This window comes from Natrix helvetica (genome assembly GCF_964273705.1).
Source record: "Natrix helvetica genome assembly, chromosome: 5".
Classification (NCBI taxonomy): Eukaryota; Metazoa; Chordata; class Lepidosauria; order Squamata; family Natricidae; genus Natrix; species Natrix helvetica.
Genome location: NC_138551.1, coordinates 78,852,203 through 78,871,116, shown reverse-complemented (window position 1 = coordinate 78,871,116; position 18,914 = coordinate 78,852,203). Strand labels below are relative to the sequence as shown.

At 42.9% G+C, this 18,914-nt stretch overlaps 1 protein-coding gene across 4 annotated transcripts in view; it reads left to right on the top strand.

The window, feature by feature from the left end:
* Positions 1-18,914, top strand: part of STAMBPL1 (STAM binding protein like 1) — a 38,591-nt gene continuing 19,677 nt past the window's right edge. The window contains exons 1-3 of one of the 4 annotated variants that reach the window (XM_081956483.1): positions 1-335; positions 17,338-17,405; positions 18,058-18,275. In XM_081956483.1, coding sequence (XP_081812609.1) covers positions 17,388-17,405; positions 18,058-18,275 — 236 coding nt within the window. In that variant the 5' untranslated portion in view covers positions 1-335; positions 17,338-17,387. Of the gene's footprint in view, positions 336-13,169; positions 13,303-17,337; positions 17,418-18,057; positions 18,276-18,914 lie in introns of those variants that run through there. The other 3 variants (XM_081956481.1, XM_081956484.1, XM_081956482.1) reach the window with 3 other exon arrangements.

The window sequence follows — 18,914 nt, the reverse complement described above, 5'->3', positions numbered from 1 at the left end:
CCCGCGCGCGGCGCCGCCCCCTTCGCCTCGCCAGGGGAAGAAATGGGGGCTTCTCCTTCCTCCTCGGCGAGACCCTGCCGGGACGGGCGGCCTGTAGCGTGAGAGGAATCCGCGCCCCGTCGTCCCCGGCGGCTTGGCACCGCCGCTCAGGGGAGGAAGCGAGGACGGGCGAGCCGCTGTGCAGCTGCGCTGGGCCGGCCTCGGCCTCTCATTGTGAAAGAGAGCGTGGCGGGGTTGACAGCCGCGGCTTCATCGTCCGAAAGGAGGCGAGCGCCGGGCGGGCAAACCTCGCCGCTTCCGAGGAGAATCTGGCCACCCTGCGCAGCGGCGTCAGGGTAAGCGAGCCTCCAGGGCGCCGCCCGCCTCCTTTGTGTATCTTTTCCTGAGCGCGTGGGAAGGGGTGGCGGCGGCGTAAGGAAGGCTTCGCCGCGCGGAGGTACCGCTTGGAAGCGAAGGCAAAGGAGGAGAGCGGGAGCGGGGGGGGGGGGGGGAGAACCACGGGCGCGTTGCGCGTTTTAGCTGAGGCGGTGGTCTCCATTGCTCGTCGCCTCGCGCGGAGTTTCCGGCGGCTTTCGGGTGGGCGCTTTTTCGCCTCACCTAGCAGAGAGGACCGGGCAGATTCCCGTGTTTTGTAGCACTTGCGCTGCCAGGGCTTACGAGGGGGGCGTTTATGGGAGTGGGGGTGGGGGATACAGTGGGCTTCTACGGTTGCAGAACTGCTATCTTCCCTCCCCCCGCCCCCCACCCCAAGCTTCCTCAATTGCGGAAAATTGGTGCAGCGATTTTTCATAGCGACAAGGGCATGGAGAGAAGGAGAGAGAGAGAGACCCGTCGGTTGCCGTTGTGGTTGTCTTAACATCCCTCCTCCTCCCCGTCAGCCCACAACGGGACCGACCGCTGGCTTTAGTTGTTGTTCCACGGGGTGTATATCCAACCCTCACCTCCCACCCCCGGGGGAAGTAGCAATTGCTATGATTTCTTGTTCTAGCAAGCAGGTGGTGCCTGCGACTCGAGCGTTACCGCGCCTCTTCTTTTGCGCTCCTTCTTCGCTTCCAGGACTGCGGCTTTCCTCTTTGCCTGCCCTCAGCAGCTTTGCGTGCCTTGATCGCACACCATGGGCTGCCTTTGAACGCAATCGGATGCCTGTCAGGGCAAAAGGATATCGGGGTAATGTGTAAAAGCAACGCTGTGAAGGTCCAGGACCAATAATTGACTTGGAAGGCCCTGTTGGAAACGGATAACCATAAATTGGATGGATGGATGGATGGGTAGGTAGATGATAGACAGACAGATAGATGATGGATGGATGAGAGAGAGAGGGAGGGAGGGAGGGAGAGAGAGAGAGAGAGAGAGAGGGAGGGAGGGAGGGAGGGAGAGAGAGAGAGAGAGAGAGAGAGAGAGAGAGAGAGATGGGGCAGAGCACTTCATAATTTAAGGTGACTTGATGTTTTGGCAGAATTAAAGCTGTATTCTATTTCCATTCAGGTTCAACATCCTAAAGATGAAATTCTTAGCAATTATTCTTGCCCTGTTTTTATCATAAGTGATTCAAAATGATACATAGAAATCACATCATCAAGAAAACAGAACAGAACTTTCAGGCGGTTACATTGTCTTGAATGGTGTCATCCTTCCTTGTAAATCCTCCAGATGTTTTGAAATACATCTGAATGCTTCCTGGTTGGAAAATGCGGGTCTGCGAGGCTGGCCTAGTTTGTCCTCCTAAGATTTTGAAGAGACCATGTTTTCTCTTGAAATAATATATTTTAATGAAGTAGAAATGTTATTATATTACATTACACATAAAGAAAGGTTTGCCATTTCTATATTGGATCCAGTATAATTTATCTCTTAATTTTCTTGTGCTTATAAACTACGTCAGTCATGAATGACTCTGAGTGGTATCCTTCCCAACCTTCCCAAATCAGGCAAAAAACATACAGTACACGTAAAAAAATATCTACATGAAGAGCCTATATGGCAGTGATGGCTAACCTTTCATATGATCTCATGTTAATGACTGATATGACTAGGACTGGATTAAATCTGAATCATCTTGAACAATTCAGCAATTCAGGATCATAAGATCACAGTACAGAGGATAATGCAAGGGATATGCTTTTAATAAACAAGCAAAGCTCAATTTTAATCATAAAAGCGGTACATTTTAGATATACATATTTGCATTGGTTATATTAGGTGCATAGAGCCAATTTTACCCAGTGCATTGCCTTCAGCTTTTACATTTTAAAATAAACTGGTTGGTTTCTCTCTAAATTTCTTTTCCATCTTATACCGGATGGAGATGAAATCCTGGCGACATCAGGGTAAGAGGTTGGCGTATCATTTATTTGGTTCATCACTAAGCTGCCTTATAGCCATTTTTAACCTATTGTAGCACTTCCACTGATGAGGACAGCAATGGCTGTGCCAATTGAGGAGTTCAGTGAATTGGCAATCACATCCTCTGGAAGTTGTCAGGTTGGAGAAATACTATAAAGAAAGTCTGATTTGTTTATTTTAAATTTATCTCTTAATTTTCTTGTGCTTATAACTTGGATGTCAGTCATGAATGACTCTGAGTGGTATCCTTCCCAGCTTTCCCAAATCAAGCAAAAAACATAACAGTACATGTAAAAAAATATCCACACGAAGAGCCTATATGGCAGTGACGGCTAACCTTTTCGGCATTGAGTGCTGAAACTGGACCGTGTGTGCGAGCACTGAAGCGCTAGAACCCAGAAAAGAGCAGCTGGCCAGTGCGCATGCACGGGGTGGCCAGCTGCTCTTGCGGGTTCCGTGACGTGCAGGTGTGCCAGACAGCTGCTCTGGCACACATGCAACCAGCTGCTCTGTTAAGTAATTAAGCTCCCCGTTAGAAGAGTGAGTATGCAGAGAAGCGTAATGAGAGTGATATGGAATAACACGCACAAACCAGCATACAGAGACACTGAATAGTATAAAAATATAGTAGTTTACTATGTAGAAATATAGAAGTATTCAGAGTGCGGTTAACAGTCCAAGTCATACACGGTTCAATCAGTCAGTTATCTATATTCTCAGTTTAACACACAAAGTATAGCTAAACAGTAGCAAACCACAATACCTCAGTAAACACCAACCAGCTTCTAACAAAACAGAGAGATCTAACAGCCATTCTGGCTCCCTCTTATAGCTGCTTGAGGTAACAAACCAATTACATGTCTTAAGCATTTAAAGTAACAGTACAGTAATTATAGCTTATATACATTGCCAAGCCAAGCCTAGGGTTACATCCCTAACATGCTCTATTCTGGGTTCTGGTGTGTGCATGCATGCTGCATAGCTGATCTTCATGTGAAGACCAGCTAGTGAGAGCAGCTGGCCAGTGCATATGCATGCCAGACCAGCTGTCCAGTGCACATGCATGTGACGAAACCCAAAGAGCAGCTGGCAACAGTGCACATGCCCACAGAGAGGGCTCGGTGTGCCACCTCTGGCATGTGTGCCATAGGCTTGCCATCACGGCTATATGGTGTAGTGGTTAAGGCATCTGGTTAGAAACCTGGAGAGTTCTTGTTCCTCTTCCAGCTGGATAACCTTGGGCCAGTCACTCACTAGGAAGGAGGAAATGGCACATTGCTTGCAAGAAAACTGCAGACTAGTCAGGAATCAAAGCTGCCAGGAATCACAACTGACTCAAAGGTCAAAAGGAAAAAGAAAAAGCGAAATCGATCATATTGCTTTGGTTGATCATGTGCCACGAAGTCAATGCAGACTTAGTAACTATACAGGTAGATTTTCTTCTTCCCATAGTGGCCTTTTAGGTCTACCCATGGTGCACCTCTTGCAATTATAACCGAGGCGATCTTCTCTTTCCTACCATCTTTTCCACCGTTATAGGTTGCTCCAGAGAGCTAGGTCTGCAATATTAGGTCTGAAATAAGCTAATTTGAGTCTGATGTGTTCCGAGTTCTGGTTGATTTGTTCAATTATCTGTTTTAAGTTCAAAAACACCTCGGCCTACAATCATTCGTTTAGTAACCATTCAAAGTTACAACAGCACCAAAAAAAGGGACTTGTGACCGGTTTTCACACTTCCTACCATTGCAGCATCCCCATGCTCGTGTGGTCATCAAAATTCAGAGACTTGGCAGCTGGCATATGTGACAGAGGTGATGTGATCACCATTTGTAAGCTTCCTAGCTGGCTTCTGACAAGCAAAGTCATATTCTCCCAAATGTGCTTTTTTTCAAGAGGCAACTGGACTTTCTGGTTTTTCTTTGAAGACTTTTCACTGCTCATCCAAGAAGCTTCTTCAGCTCTGACTGGATGGTGGGGAATGGAAGAATTTGTACTCCTTAAGTATCAGGAGCATAATAAATATAAATCCTTCTGTTCCCCATCATACAGTCAGAGCTGAATAAGCTTCTTGTATGAGAAGTGAAATGTCTTCAAAGAAAAACCAGAAAGTCCAGTTGCCTCTTTGAAAAAGCCCCTTTGGTATAATCATGACCTGGATGACTATAGTCAGATTTGCTTAAGAACTGCATGATTCGCTTAGTAACTGCATGATTTGCTTAACAATTACAATGATTTGCTTCACTGTGGCAATAATGTTGCAACTCATTTAACAACTGCCTTGCTTAGCAATGGAATTTTTGACTCGATTGTGGTCAGAATAACAGGGTTGGAAGGACCTTGGGGGTCTTCTAGTCCAATCCCCTGCACAAGCAGGAGAGCCTATGACAAATGGCTGCCCAATTTCTTCTTAAAAGCTTCCACTGATGGAGCTTCCACAGCTTCAAGCTGTTCCACTGGTTAATTGTTCGCACTGTCAGGAAATTTCCCCTTAGTTCTCTTTGATTAGTTTCCACCCTTTGTTTCTTGTCTTGCCTTCTGCTGCTTTAGTAAATAGGTTGATCCCTTTTTCTCCTCTAGTCCTTCTTTTAACTAGACTAGATATACCCAATTCCTGTCACTGTTCTTCATATGTTTTATCTTCCAACCCCCTAATCATCTATGTTGCTCTTCTCGGCACTCTTTCCAGATTCTCAATATCTTTTTTATATTGTGGCAACCAAAACTGGATATAGCCATGATGGCGAACCTATGGCACATGTGCCACAGATGGCAGGTGTAGCCATTTGTCAGGGCGCCCACTGGCCAGCTGACTTCGGCCTTCGTTTGAGGCCATTTTTCGCCCTCCAGAGGCTTCCCTGAAGCCTCCAAAACGTGAAAAACCAAACCTATGGGCAAACTGGAATTTTGGGAACAGACCTGGTTTGCTCATAGGACCAAGGCTCAGGAGGTCAAAAATTCATCCTACAGGGAAATCAGAAGTTTGGGAATGGTGACTTCCAGTTTGTCCGTAGGACGGATTTTCGACCTCCAAAGCCTTCAGGAGGCTTCCCTTAAGACTCCAGAGGGCAAAAAACGGCCCTACGAGCAAACTGGAAGTTACCATTCCTGAACTTCCGGGTTCCCCATAGGTCCGTTTTTTGCCCTCTGGAGGCTTCAGGGAAGCTTCTGAAGCCTACAGAGGGAGGCTGTTTTCGCCCTCCCCAGGCTCCTAGAAAGCCTCTGGAGCCTGGGGAAGGCAAAAAAAAAGTGGCAAAAGTGGGGGGGGGGGTCACTGATTGCGCGCATGCATGCGTGCTGAGGGAGTCACGCACATAGCATTATGGGTGTGGCACGACGGCGCATGACCCTCCCTGTGCTCGCCCTGCTTTTGGCACGGCAGCCAAAAAAGGTTTGCCATCACTGGGATATAGTACTCCAAGTGTGGTCTTACAACGTCATTATAAAGTGATAGTAACACATCATGTGATCTTGATTCTATCCCTCTGTTAATGTAGCCTAAGATTGGCAGCTGCAACACAGTGCTGGCTCATATTTTAATGATTGTCCACCAGGACTCCAGGATCTCTCTCAGTTACTGCTGTTGAGTCAATTTCCATCTGACTCAACATTTGTTGTTGCTGTTTTTAATCTGTTCTTGTAACTTTGGCTTTTCCTGCCCAGGTGTAAAACCTTACTTTTCTCAGTATTGAATGTCATTTTGTTGATATGGCCCAGTGTTCAACCCTGTCAAGATCCTTTTGGAAATTGAACCTATCTTCTGGGGTGTTGGCTATTCCTGCCACCTTGGTGTCATCTGCAAATTTGATGAGTTCCCCTGCTATTCCCTCATCTAAATTGTTTGTAAATTAAAGATTACCTGTAATCTTTCTAATCCATTTCATCCACATTCAGCATTATTTTCCATAGAGTGTCACAGAGAAAATTACTGCTGTGCAGTAATTTGGACCTTTGCAGTTATAAATACATCCTGGTATCTGAATATCTTTCTCAATACTTTCCCTCCAAGTTGTAGTATATAGTGTACTTCTTGACTGTTGATAGTTAATCCTAAAAGGCAAGAGGTATACATCACTTCATTATCATTCACTTCATTATCTTTATTGTTAATTCTAAGACAGGTGGCTGTACCTGTTGTCATTAGTTTGGCCTTCTTTATATTTAGCAATATCAGTAGCATTTAGACCTATATATCACTTCACAGTGACATCGCTTTCTAAGCAATTTACCGAGTCAACATATGACCCCCCAACAATCTGGGTCCTTTTATCCACCTCGGAAAGATGGAAGGCCAAGTCAGCCTTGAGCCTGGTGAGATTCGATCTGCCAAATTGCAGTCAGCTGGCAGTCAGCAGAAGTAGCCTGCAATACTGCATTCTAACAACTGCGCCACCATGACGCATTATTTAATCTTACTCCCATTTTTTATTGTGCTCCTTAATTGTCACTGGAGCTTGTGTATCATTTGCATGCTATCAGAGTCACATCATTACTATGGTGCGGGAAGTTATTGATGTGTGTCCTTCCAGTGTTAAAGCCACACTCATCTTCCAATCCATCACAGTGTATATTCCGCACATAGGTTGAATAAGGGGAGACTATACACTGTATAATATACAGTCTCCTCTCACTCCTATAACAACTTGAAATTAGTTATATTTTCTCTGAATTGTGGCTTCCTGAGGTATGTAAAAGGTTTATAAGAGGACAGGAAGGTGTTCTGAGATACCCATTTTTCTAACCACACTCCACAGCTTGACATGATGAATAACTGAGGCTTTGCTACAATCAATGGAACACATGCTGACATTTTTTTGGGGGGGAGTATTCTTTGGCTTTCGCAGTTATTCAGCCTACATCAGCAATAATGCATTCTGTTCCTTAGAGTTTTCTAAATCCAGCTTGAACATCTGGCATCTCTCTCCGTATAGGGCTTAATCTTTGTGCATGATCCTAGGTATTATTTTGCTAGCATGTGAAATTAAAGGTATGATACAATCATTCATCCATTCTGTTTGGTATTGTTATGTAAATTGACCTTTTCCAATTTTTTGGCCACTGTGTCTTTTTCCAGATTTGATGGCATATCTTAGACATGCCAAGGTCATTTTACTGATTCTTCTTCTGTTGTTAGCCATATTTCTGTTGCTCACCATACTCCGGTGGTGAGACCCTTGCTCAAGAAGCCTTCCCTGGATCCTTTGGAGCTGGCCAATTATCGTCCTGTCTCCAACCTTCCCTTTTTGGCGAAGGTTGTAGAGAGTGTGGTGGCCTACCAGTTTCCACAGCATCTGGAGGAAAATGATTATCTAGACCCGCGCCAGTCCGGCTTCCACCCCGGTCACAGCACGGAGACGGCCTTGGTCGCGTTGGTGGATGATCTCTGGAGGGCCAGAGATAGAGGTTGCTCCTCTATCCTGGTCCTATTAGACCTCTCGGCGGCTTTTGATACCATCGACCATGGTATCCTGCTGCGCCGGCTGGAGGGGTTAGGGGTCCGGGGCACCGTTCTGCGGTGGTTCGGCTCCTACCTTTCTGGCCGGACGCAGCGTGTGTTGGCAGGGGAGGAGAGGTTGACCCTACGCCCCCTTACTTGTGGGGTGCCACAGGGGTCGGTCCTCTCGCCACTCCTGTTCAACACATATATGAAGCCGCTGGGTGAGATCATCCGTGGTTTCGGGGTGGGATATCATCTGTACGCTGATGATACTCAGCTATACTTTTCCACCCCGAACCACCCCAACGAGGCCGTCGAAGTGATGTCCCGGTGTGTGGAAGCCGTACGGGTCTGGATGGATGACAACCGACTCAAACTCAACCCCTCCAAGACGGAGTGGCTGTGGGTACCGGCTCCCCGGTTCAGCCAATTAATTCCATCATTGGCCATCAGGGGCATTCAACTCGCCCCCGTGGAGCGGGCGCGCAATTTGGGCGTCCTCCTGGATGCCCGGCTGTCCATGGATGACCATGTGACAGCCGTGGCAAGGGGGGCGTTCCACCAGGTTCGCCTGGTGCGCCAATTGCGCCCCCTACTGGACCGGGACGCCTTACGCACGGTCACTCATGCGCTGGTGACGTCTTGCTTGGACTACTGTAACGCTCTCTACATGGGGCTTCCCTTGAAATGCACCCGGAGGCTACAGTTGGTCCAGAACGCAGCCGCACGGGTAATTATGGGGAGTACTAGGTACTCCCATGTGACACCGTTCCTGCGCGAGCTGCACTGGCTTCCTGTGGTCTATCGGGTGCGTTTCAAGGTTTTGATAACGATCTTCAAAGCGCTCCATGGCTCAGGACCTAGTTACCTGCGGGATCGTATTCTGCCCCATACATCCCTGCGACCAATCCGCTCGCACAGAGAGGGTCTCCTCCAGGTGCCGTCCACCAGGCAGTGCCGGGGGGCGGCGCCTAGGAGTAGAGCCTTCTCTGTGGCGGGCCCAGCCCTGTGGAATGACCTCCCCCCGGATATTAGGAATACCTCTGACCTCCGCTCCTTTCGTGTAAAGCTCAAGACCCACCTATTCCAAGTAGCTGGCCTGGCTCAACTCTGATCCAATTATATCGCTCCTGACGGGTTTTTTATCTGGGATATTTTAATTGCATCCAATTTACTTAGGGGTTTTTAAACATTGTGTTTTTACTTGTTTTTATCTACCAGTTCGCCTCCTCCTAGTATATGTTTTGTATATGTCTTGGTATATGTTTTTGGTATATGTATGTTTGTCTATATATTTATTTCCTATGTTTTGTTGTACGCCGCCCCGAGTCCTTCGGGAGAGGGTGCGGCTAAGAAATAAATATTTATTATTATTATTATCAGTTCCTGTAACCTGCCAGCTTCGCAATGACTAGAGTGCTAATTTAACTTCATCTTTAACCTTGGAGGTAGGAAATGGTTTAAAAAATATCTTGGATGTCGGCATCTTTACTGTACAGAATTTCAGTATCATCCCCCCATCTTTGTCTGTTCTTTGAACCAATTGTTATCTATCAATTGGCATTAGTTAGCTGCCAATTTGAGATTGGAACCACATTCAGTTCAGACATTGTTCTGAAAGAATGTCTTTGATTTTCCATGTCTATTTCCATCTTCAGTGTCTTTGCAGATATTGTTGTAATGTTGCTGCTTGTGTCTTCTAAAAGTTCTTTGAAATTCTTTATTGTACGTTTGTCCCTAGGATCTTTGCCTTTCCTGGCTTTGATTTCTCTTCTTAGCAATAACCACAGTTTGTTCTCATTTCCAGTTTATTTTCTTCTGTTTCTTGGTTATTGGTAGTCTCTTTTTACATGCATCTTTAACATCCTTAAGTTTATTCCATTTTCTCTAGTTCCTAATGAATAAGGTTCAGAACTTCAATGCAATTCCTGATGTTATCTTTCAAACTAGCATTATATGTACTTGAGATCATATCGTTGAAATTAGTTGACTTTCTTTTTTCAGTTTTTCTCCCATAATTTGGAATTTGCATATGAGCAATTCATACATCTTCCTATACTGTAAACCCATGGACACATGTTTGCTCTTATAACAGCCCTTATATCTTCTTCCAGCAATAACATAGTCAGTTTGATTTCTGTATAAAGATAATCCTAGACTTACAACCATTTCGTTGTAAGAGATACAAAGAGATCGTTCAGAGATACAAAAGTGCTGAAAAAAATAGCAATAACACCTAGACTTATATACCACTTCACAGTACTTTATAGCCCTTTCTAAGTGGTTTACCAAATGAGCATATTGCCCCTAACAATCATCATTTTACTGACCTCAGAAGGATGGAAGGTTGAGTCAACCTTGAGCCTGGTGAGATCCGAAGTGCCAAATTTGCAGGCAGCTGACAGTCAGCAGAAGTAGCTTGAGTATTGCACTCTAACCACTGCACCATCATATGCTCAAAATGATATATGACCAGTCCTCACACTTACAACTATTCCAACATCCCCATGGTGATGTGATCAAAATTCAGGCATGTGGTGACTGTCATGTATTCATGATAGTTGCAGCATCCCATTGTGATCACATTATCGCAATTTCCAACTTTCAACAAGCAAGATCAATGGGAATAGCCAGCTTCACTTTACATCTGCAGCAAAACCCAAAAAATAGTAAAATCAGATTTGATTCACTTCATAACTGCATTGCTTAAGAATGGAAGTTCCTGTTCCAGTTATGGTTGTAAATTGAGGACTACTTATGTTCCATATAGAACATCATACTGGTTGTTTAAAGCCAGTGCTAGCTCTGAAGAAATCATTGGATTGAAAGATATTAATAAATTGTTCCCCTTCATTTTGGTTTCCTAAGCCAATGAATCCCAACAGCCTTTCCCTCCTTGATATTTCCACTTTTGGTATTCCAATCTCCCACTACAAGCAGCACTTCATGCTTTCATATTCTGTCAGTTTCAAAGTGGTTGTAAAACTCATAAACCTCCTGTTCTTCTGAATCATTGATTGGATCATTAACTTGGTAAATCATAATATTAAAGGGTTGTGCATGAAATGCTATGTTATACACTATTCAGACATTAATTGAGCTGTAGCCAAGCAATCCTGTTGTTTTTTCCTAACTTTAAAAGCAACTTTATTCTTTCTTTTTCACCACCTGAGTAGTAAACGGTCTGATCTTCTGACCGAATTCCACTCCAGGTTTTCCCATGTTCATACTTTTAATGTTCCATATTCTTGATGTAATTCTAATATTCTGTCTGCAGGGGTATTTTTTCTCCTGCAGAGCAGTATTGGCAACTAGATATCCCAAACACTTTAATTCAGCTGTGTCATAAATATTGTTAGTAACCTAAATCATCTTTATTTTATCCTCTGTACTGTAGCATACTGAGTGCCATGTTGACCTGAGGGGCCCATTATTCCTCACTACATCAATCATCATTTTATATACTGTACAGAATAGAATAGAATAGAATAGCATAGGAATAGGAATAGGAATAGGAATAGGAATAGGAATAGGAATAGGAATAGAATAGAATAGAATAGAATAGAATAGAATAGAATAGAATTCTTTATTGGCCAAATGTGATTGCACACACAAGGAATTTGTCTTTGGTGCATATACTCTCAGTGTACATAAAGAAAAATAAAATAGAATACATTCATCAAGAATCATAAAATACAACACTTAGTGATAGTCATATGTTGCTAATAAGCAATGAAATTATACTAGGAAACAAAACTTATGACTATAACCATGTTGCTTGCATCTTTAAAATTGTTTTGTTTCCTAGTATAATTTCATTGCTTATTAGCAACATATGACTGTGTGGTACTAGGAAGGAAGAGAGGAATAATAGTAATATAGTCTTAGTAGATAATTTAAAAGTGTTGTGAGGATTAGTTGTTAGCAGACTGATGGCATTTGGGGGGAAAACTGTCGTTGTGTCTAGTTGTTCTGATATGCAGTGCTCTATAGCATTGTTTTGAGGGTGGAAGTTGAAACAATTTATGTCCAGGATGTGAGGGTCTGTAGATACTTCCACAGTCCTCGTACAGTATACAATAGAAGGCAGATTGGTAGCAATTGTTTTTTCTGCAGTTCTAATTACCCGTTGAAGTCTGTGTCTGTCATGCACGCATTAAACTTAGTATAGTTGAGCCCAATTTTCATATATTTAGACTTCCCCTTCTGTGCAGGGACCTGACCATGTCTGTGACTTCAGCACCATGACCACTATTTCTTCCTCTGCTGTTTTTCTCTTCTTACTGGGAATTTACCTGAAAGTTCTGAAAACATGCGTATCTTTAGTGATCTTTGAAGGGGATTTATATAATGTATTCCCCAGTATAGATTTTATAATACATAAAATGTTACTGAAGTTTTCTAACATTTTTGTCCATAGTCATATTTCAGTCCTTTTACTAAAATAAATAAACAAAGCATATCCAAGATTTATTCTAATTAACTTATTCTAGTTAATTTTTTAAATGTGGAATTTGGGATTAATTTGTAAAAAAAAAAGTTGAATATGAAGTGTTTTTGAAGATTGCTTGTAAAACCTTAGTGCAGGGGTATCAAACTCAAGGACCAGGGCCAGATCCGACCCACAGGGTGCTTAGACCTGACCCACGGAGCTGCCCTAGAAACAGCAGAAGCGGCCCACCGAACTCTGTTTTTGCTGGCAGAGTGTTGCAGGAGGCCGTCACAGCTGGAAATGGAGCTCAGGAACCCATTTTCGCTGGCAACGGGCTCGGGCCTCCATAGGCACCCCCGACATGAGTGACATTGAGCTGGCTATGCCTACCCTGGGCCCCTGAGGGCAAACCCAACCCTGATGTGGCCCTCAATGAAATGGAGTTCGATACTCCTGTCTTAGTGCATCTAGTGAAATAGCCAGCATGTAATAAACAGGCTGAGGAAAGGAATATGGAACTTATATTTCCATGTGCTAAGTTCAGAGCTGATAGTCATGGATGTTACTAGCAATTGAAGCAGTTGCTGATAGTTGTAACATTACTAATAGTGTTTACACACTTGTTACAGTCACACACTATCTTCCTCTACTCTCTATGGCATGAAGAGTTGCATCTTCAATTATCTTTGCCTGGATTGAATCCATTTTCTAATTGAAAGTAGAAATTAATCCCTCCGGGGATTCATGCAACTGTACAAAACACTAATTGTTCCTTTGGGGTCTAAAACTCTTATCTTCTACTTTCTGTTTTTCACTGCTTAGAGGAAGTGGAATTGTGCTTCTCAGCCTGCCTGAACAAACAGTTATAAAACCAACTGTGATTGGCTAAGTATGCAGAAATGAACTGCAATGCATGAATAGCTTGCTTCTGTGCATCCTGTATATTAGGGGGCTTCCACATTTCAAATATAGCTCATCAAATTGCCTGCAGTGTCAGAAACAAATGAAGTCTAATGGTTTCATAAAAGTAATTGGTAATTGAAAAAGAAAATAATAACTTTTGGGCAGAAGTTTCTTCCCGAGAGTCACAAAGGTAAGTTAAAAAACAGCATTGAATATTGGGTGAAATTAGTTATTGATCAGACCATTCAGTGTTCGGATTCTTGTTCTGCCATGAAATATACTCTTTGATGTTAAATTAGTTGCTTATTCACTAATATAATTCACAAGATTGCAATCATGACAACAGAACCAGATAATTTTCGTATGTCACCCGGTAGTAGAATACATATGCTCTTTGCATATGGAATAAAATCATATAAGTTATATAGGTTTTTAATGTACTGTGGCATATGTTGGAAATGCTATGTTTAAGCACTGTGCATTTTAAAATGGGAAAAAGTATTATCTACCATGTTCCCTTGAAAATTCTTTTTACCCCTGAAATAAGAGCTTGACCTTATTTTTGGGGAGGTCTTACTATTTTTGAGGCACAGGAGGTGGCGAGCATAGTCACTTCATGGCTGCTGCTGTGTTGCAATATTTGGGGGGGGGAGGGCTTATTTTCAGGGGAGGGCTTATTTTTAGCACATGCACTCAAAAGCCCGATTGGGCTTATTATCCGGGGAGGTCTTATTTTCAGGGAAACAAAGTAGAAACCTTTTGTTTTGAACAGAAGTTATGTTAGTTTTGAACTCAAAACCAGCATAACTTCTGTTCAAAACAAAAGCATAATTTTCCTATTTTAGAATGCACAGTGCTTAATCACAGAATTTCCAACACATGGCATTAAAATCTGCAGTTCTTCCTGATGCTGAACCTCAAAGGTAGAACCTGCTATGATGTCATTGGAAGCTATATGAACCCCTACCCTATTTTTTTTTAAAAATCCTGTTTCTTGTTTCCTGTAACAATGGAGTAAATACTGAATTTTTCATGAGAGAGATGCAGGTCAAACCTGGTCAGGTTCCCCCCCCCCATCTTCAATTATTTTTATGTATGTTTCATATTTGTACTATTTTTGGAGGAAGATGGTACATAGTGACAGCATTGAATAGAATGTTAGCTTTGTGCAGGCAGAATGACTCTAATTGTTACTTGTGGGTTTTTTTTTAATAATGTGATGAATTATACAGATGGTTAAGAAAAAGATTATGTCAATCGCACTGGAACTGTTGGGAGGAAGGATGATAACAAAAAATAACTCAATCATATTGGTACAGAAGTTGACTATACCTTGCCTTATTTCTTGAAAACTGTGTTCATTGTCAATTTAATGAAATTAAAAGGGCTTGGTTGACAGATTAAATGAAGTATTATACTTAGGTTCTGTCGAAAATGATAAAAATCCATCTTCCACTATAATGCTTCTTCCAAAATGTTATGGATTGTATTACTGCCCAAGTTGTTGTTGTTGTTAGTTGCAAAGTCGTGTCCCACCCATCGCGACCCCATGGACAACGTTCCTCCAGGCCTTCCTGTCCAGTGCCCAAGTACTATTAGCTAATAACATAGGCATATGTGCCTTGTAGTTAAAGTTTTGAATTAGAATGCAGGTCACCCTCACCAAAATAAGTTCATTGAGTGACTGGGCTGATCATTCTTGACAGTCCAACTTATCTCACAGGGCTGTTAAGAGGAAATCATGAAGAAAGAGAATCTGACATATGCCATCTTGAATTTCTGGAGAAAAGGATGGGATATAACTCTAATGACTCCATAAAATAAATCATCTTCAATGTCTTCACAGAAGTAAAAAACAACAACAACAACAACACGCAGGGACACCATATTAAAACATTATTTCAAATGAAAATACATGACTTAATACTGTACAGTACAATATGATTTTTATTTTAACTCCTCACACTCATCCCCGTACCCTCCAAAAATCTTGGAAGGTTATTAAGGCACACAATTAATTGTTCAGCCTGAATCTATCATTAAGAGGCCCTCCTTGAGAGTGATGGGCAGTCTAGAAACACAAAAAATAAATAGATCTGAAGTATTCCAGTACTGGTCAGTGATGGGATTCAAAATTTTTTACTACTGGTTCTGTGGGTGAGGCTTGGTGGGCGTAGCGGGGGAAGGATACTGTAAAATCTCCATTCCCTCCCGATCAGCTGGGACTCGGGAGGCAGAGAATAGATGGGGGCAGGGCCAGTCAGAGGTGGTATTTACCGGTTCTCTGAACTACTCAAAATTTCCGCTACCAGTTCTCCAGAACTAGTCAGAACCTGTTGAATACCACCTCTGGTACTGGTGAATATTATTATTAATCAGAAAGGTTGAAAAATGTTTTTGTGATAGGAAATGATTCTGAAGGTCCCATGAATTTTGGCACAAAGTAGCTTTTAGAATTAGGGAAGTTTTAATAGTAGCTAAATTCTAATCCCTATTGAGGAAGAGATTGTTTTTGGTTTTTTTGTCAATTTTTTATTGGTTTTTACAAATGTTTTAAGGAAAAGGATAAATAGGTATAGAAAATTTTGACAGCTACATCATGCGGGGGGTAGAAATCCCCCCAAATCTCACAACTTTTACAAAAAAGAAGAAAAAAAACCATCAAAATTTGAATAAACATTGGCAGATTTTGATTTTACATTCAATCATCAATATATTCAATCATCTTTTGTATCACTTTCAAGAATTACATTATAACAACAATTGCAATAATGTTTCAACTCATTTATGTGACCTGAGTCTTCTGAATGTTGCATTTGAGGAAGAGATTGTTGATGAGCCGCGGTCCCCTTCATGTTGGCTGAGGAAGGAGGGGAATGGGACCATGTATGCAGGGGAAGGGGACGGCGGCTCACGCTAATCTGAGGCTGGCACTGAGGAGCCGCCTGCACACGTCCCATTCCCCTTTCAAGGATCCCGTGCTCACCCGATGCAAAAAATGGCGAGGTCGGCGCACTTGGGGCTGCTGCTGCGATGTCCAGGGAGGCTAAACCATGCCGCGCGCCTCTCCCAGCCACTTTTGCGGCTTCCCGGAGTAAGCTGCAACTAAGTGTGGGGTGGGGATGGGCGTAACTCCAGCCTCACACACACACACACACATTGCCCAGTAACCCTAACCTAAGTAACATCATCAGTGCTAGAAGGGAGTGGGGGGTGGGAAGTAGGAGAAAGGAGAAATTTCTCTTCTCAGAAATCTCTTCTCAGTGGAGCTGTGGCAGCCTGCCTGTCCCTTTCAGGAGCTCCACTGAGAAGACATTTCTGAGAAGAGAAACTTCTCTGGTCGGGCTGCGCCCGTGTGTTCAGAGCAACCACACAGTTCACCTCACTGACTGTCTCCCTGGTGACAGGCCGACGGTTGCCCGCGCTGCACCACCTGCAGCCCGACCGGAGAAGTTTGATGATGACACCAGCCTCACCAGCCATAAACCTCACCGCACGTCACTGCCAGAGGGAACCCCCTTGTGGAGTTCTGTGAAGCTGTTACCATGGCAACTCCACTGCGCAGTACAGTAGAAGCCATTTTAAGGCACAAAGGCTGTATCTTAACAGAACACCACCACCACCACCACCCCGAGGGGTGTTAGCGGTGTCTAACCCATACAGTATTTGTTTCCAGAGAGTAAGTCATCTCTGTACCAAGTTTGGTTGAAATTGCTTGAGGTGTTCCAGAGTTATGCTGGAACACACACACACACACACACACACACACACAGAGCAATTTATAGATAGATTAGAAGTGTCAGTGTGTCTGCTCAGACACAGCAGTTGAGTCAGTATCTGTGTATCATTAAAGGGCCTATTGTACCACCTATGACATTTGGCATTCACAAATCTGATTATCAGGAAATTGTTATCTCTCTGATCAAGGAATAACAGTCTTCCTTCTGCCAGATGTAATCTAGATAAGCACTATAAAGTTTGCCAGGTTTCTAGCTGTAGCTTGCAGAAGCTGGTTAGTATCCATTTTTCATTATGATTTGTTTAAGGGCTGATTTTTCTGTTTTTTAAAATTTATATTTGTGCTTTATTGTTATATATGGAATAATTGATAGAATTTGATTTCATTTGCTTACATTTCTTTGGAATTTCTCCAATGGCTACTAATTTGTGCTGTTTGCTGTTTGCACTGAGTTCTATATGTTTTCCCATTCTCTTTTGTGACTAGATGGCATGATTGGAAAGAAGAAAAAGAATAAGCTGGGTTGCTGACACAACATGGAAGAACCATTCACTGTGAGTTCCTTGGTAAGGATGAATGCTTTATAATATGGGGAAAACTGCTGATCAGGCAACACATCTGCTGGGCTTTTGTAGAACAAGCATTCTATTCAAATTCAAATATATCCTGGGATGCACTGATTCCCCAAATCTAGTAAAGATGCATCTAAGTTAGTCCCAGTTTGTGGTTCATAATGTTGTCCTTAAATGCTATTGCTATGAAGATGTTATTTTCAATAACAGTTTCTTAATCTTAGGCTTTTCAGCATGAATCTTATATTTTTTTCACATTGATTTTAAAAATAGAGACCGAAAAGTTCATTGTTAAAATGCATTTGCGTAAGTGTACACAAACGAAAAGGAAAAAACCCAAGGAAATGCAACACAACGGGACTCACTTTGGTTGCATGTCAGTTGCAATAAGCGTCAAGGTAATTGCGCTTTTGATGAATGTGTGTGCCGGCATGCATACAATGCAGTGGAAATGTTTGGTTTAGCGTAATCATTTATTTTGCAGGGGTTTTGTGGAAACATAATGAAAGCTTCTTCTTAAAAGCATGGGGTATATCTAGCCCATAATTTCATTTGCCTATCAGAAATATTGAACATACATGAATCAAAGTCACCTGTCAAAATAAAATGCGGTGTATGACCTCTGCTTTAACAGAAAAGGCTAGCAGCTATTCCTGACCACACAGATATTTCCTTGAGCCCAGAGGAGCGTGTCCGTGCCTTAAGCAAGCTTGGCTGTAACATCACAATAAATGAAGACATTACACCCCGACGCTACTTCAGATCCGGAGTGGAGATGGAGCGCATGGCTTCTGTCTACCTGGAAGAGGGAAATCTTGAAAATGCCTTCGTCCTCTACAATAAATTTATAACGTAAGGATCAGTTTGAAAATGCGCACTTTAAAATTTAGAAATTATACTAATTTTATTAACCTTGGTACAGGACTAGCAGAATATACTGATTAGGACTGTGCAGTCCTTTGGATTCAATTTCAGAAAGGTTTTGGGACATGTGAGGTCATGAGAGAAAGCATTGATTTGCAACCGTCTAGAAGCAATCACGGGGATGTGGTGGCTCAATGACTAAGACACTGAGGCTGTCGATCAGAAAGGTTGGCAGTTCGGCGGTTTGAATCCCTAGCACCGCGTAATGGAGTGAGCTCCCATTTCTTGTCTCAGCTTCTGACAACCTAGCAGTTCAAAAGCATGTAAAAATGCAAGTAGAAAAATAGGAACTAGCTTTGGTGGGAAAGTAACAGCATTCCATACGCTTTCAGCATTTAGTCATGCCGGCCACATGACCACGGAGACGTCTTCGGACAGCACTGGCTCTTTGGCTTTGAAACGGAGATGAGCACTGCCCCCTAGAGTTGGGCATGACTAGCACATATGTGCGAGGAGAACTTTTACCTTTTAGAAGCAATCACATGCCATTAGTCCATGGCTGCTGCAAAGAGCAGCAGAATAACCCCATGAAAAGATGTAACTGCTTCCAAAATGTGCAAACAGGTG